Source organism: Eimeria necatrix, genomic scaffold, assembly GCF_000499385.1.
Source record: "Eimeria necatrix Houghton genomic scaffold, Enh_scaff3039, whole genome shotgun sequence".
In the NCBI taxonomy this organism is placed as follows: domain Eukaryota; phylum Apicomplexa; class Conoidasida; order Eucoccidiorida; family Eimeriidae; genus Eimeria; species Eimeria necatrix.
Window position 1 is genome coordinate 1 of NW_013653579.1, and position 1,657 is coordinate 1,657.

Consider the following 1,657-nt stretch of genomic DNA (forward strand, 5'->3'; position numbering starts at 1 on the left):
TGTTGTAAGAGGCCGGCGGGTTTTTGATTAAGTGATTTGGATGCGCGACACTGCGTGCAGGACTCCACGTACGCGTTGGTGTAAGTACGCATGCCAGGCCAATAGTAACGCTTACTGAGGGCCTTGTAGGTCTTCTTTTGGCCTCGATGCCCGGCGGTGACGTGATCATGATGTGTGTACAGGACGTGAGTGAGGAACTCTGGAAACTGCGGCACGCAGATAAGCCAGAGACCATTAACGCATATATGTAAATAGGGCAGGATAAAACGGAAGGTGTGACGACGATGTTGAAACTCCAGTTGAACAACTTCACCCTGCTTGGTAGAGGCAGTGTTATAAGGCACACTGAACACCGGGCACTTAGAATACGCTGCCGGCCAGTCGAGGACGGGAGAACTGGGCGCAGGTCTAGGGTCTGCCGGCGTGGAAGATTCGGCAGCGGGGTCGAGCGTAGTGTCGAGCGTAGTGGTGGGGGGTGGAACCGGGGGTGAGGGGGTGGACAGTCCCTGCCCACATGTCCCCTTCCGCTGCACGCGTAGCAGCGTGGGTCCGAAGCATCATTTCCTCTGTCGTCCCTGTTCTCTCGTTCGCGTAGTAGGTCCGGCTCCCGCTCGCCTTTAGCCCATCTACGCGTGGCATCCTCTAAGTCTCGCCGGAATCGGTGGTGGTCTTCGCATAGATCCTTCCACGGTGCCGCCATAGCAGCCAGTGCTGCGGCGGCTTCCCGCCAGTCTGCGAATCTCCTTGTTCCCCCTCGAGTTACCTCTCTGAGTATTTCACCTGGCAGGTTGGCCAGGTAGTACCCCACCAACATATCTGGAGCCACCGACACCCCTTGAGCCACGATGTCCGCAAAGCGCGCCGAGTATGCGTGGTGGTCGCCCCTCCAGACATTCTTCGCTATCATGACCTTCATCCGTTCCAGGGTTATACTACAGAAGTGCTCACAGAATCGCTGTCTCAGTTGCTCTCAATCAGTTAAGGGTTCTCCAGTGCGACGCAGATACAGCCAGTATCTCAAGGCGTCTCCCCGCAGATATCTTTTGAGTTCTTCTCCCCACAGCCGTTCTTCTAGCCCTCTTTCGATGAAATCTAACTCTGCAAGGTCGAGGAAATCCCTCATGTTCTTGCCGTCCTCGTATCCGATGGACCTCTGGGACGCTTGCACTACCCCCCGGGCCATCTGAGCGGCAAGTTCCCGCAAGAATTCGGTCAGACCTGGATCCACCCAAGCTTGATCCCCCACGGGTTCCTTACTCCCTCCAATGTCTCGGAACCAGACTCTCGGTGCCGATCGAGCCATCCCCGCGGTGGGCAGGTCGATGCAGTGATCAGGTTCTCTTCGCGGCGATTCCATAGGGTAGTCCGCGGCTTCTTCGTTTGGCTCAACTATATCCTGCATTCCGGCGTCCGGTTCAAGTGGAGGTCGTACTACTTTCCCGTTGCGTAGATGCATGTTCTCCCCCGTCCCCACTGAGGTGTGGGGTCCCCTTCGGGCTTTAAGGAAGAGGGTCTTCCCCTGTAATCAAGCTCGAAATCCTGCCCGGATTGTTTTTAGAAATCCCGGAACAGCCCCCAAATGTAGTGAACAGCCGTCCCGCACTGTTACTACGTATGGTCCCAAGGCAAGCCCGACTTAGGTGAGCGCTCGGCTCTG

The 1,657-nt window shown here is 56.5% G+C and overlaps 1 protein-coding gene across 1 annotated transcript; it reads right to left on the reverse strand.

The window, feature by feature from the left end:
* Positions 1 to 115: 115 nt before the first annotated feature.
* Positions 116 to 1,402, reverse strand: ENH_00041360 (hypothetical protein; the record flags this gene model as incomplete). Its single annotated transcript, XM_013580790.1, has 3 exons — positions 116 to 206; positions 515 to 932; positions 1,062 to 1,402. Coding segments are annotated over 3 exons (850 nt in total), but the record flags the coding sequence as incomplete, so codon positions are not given.
* Positions 1,403 to 1,657: the final 255 nt, after the last annotated feature.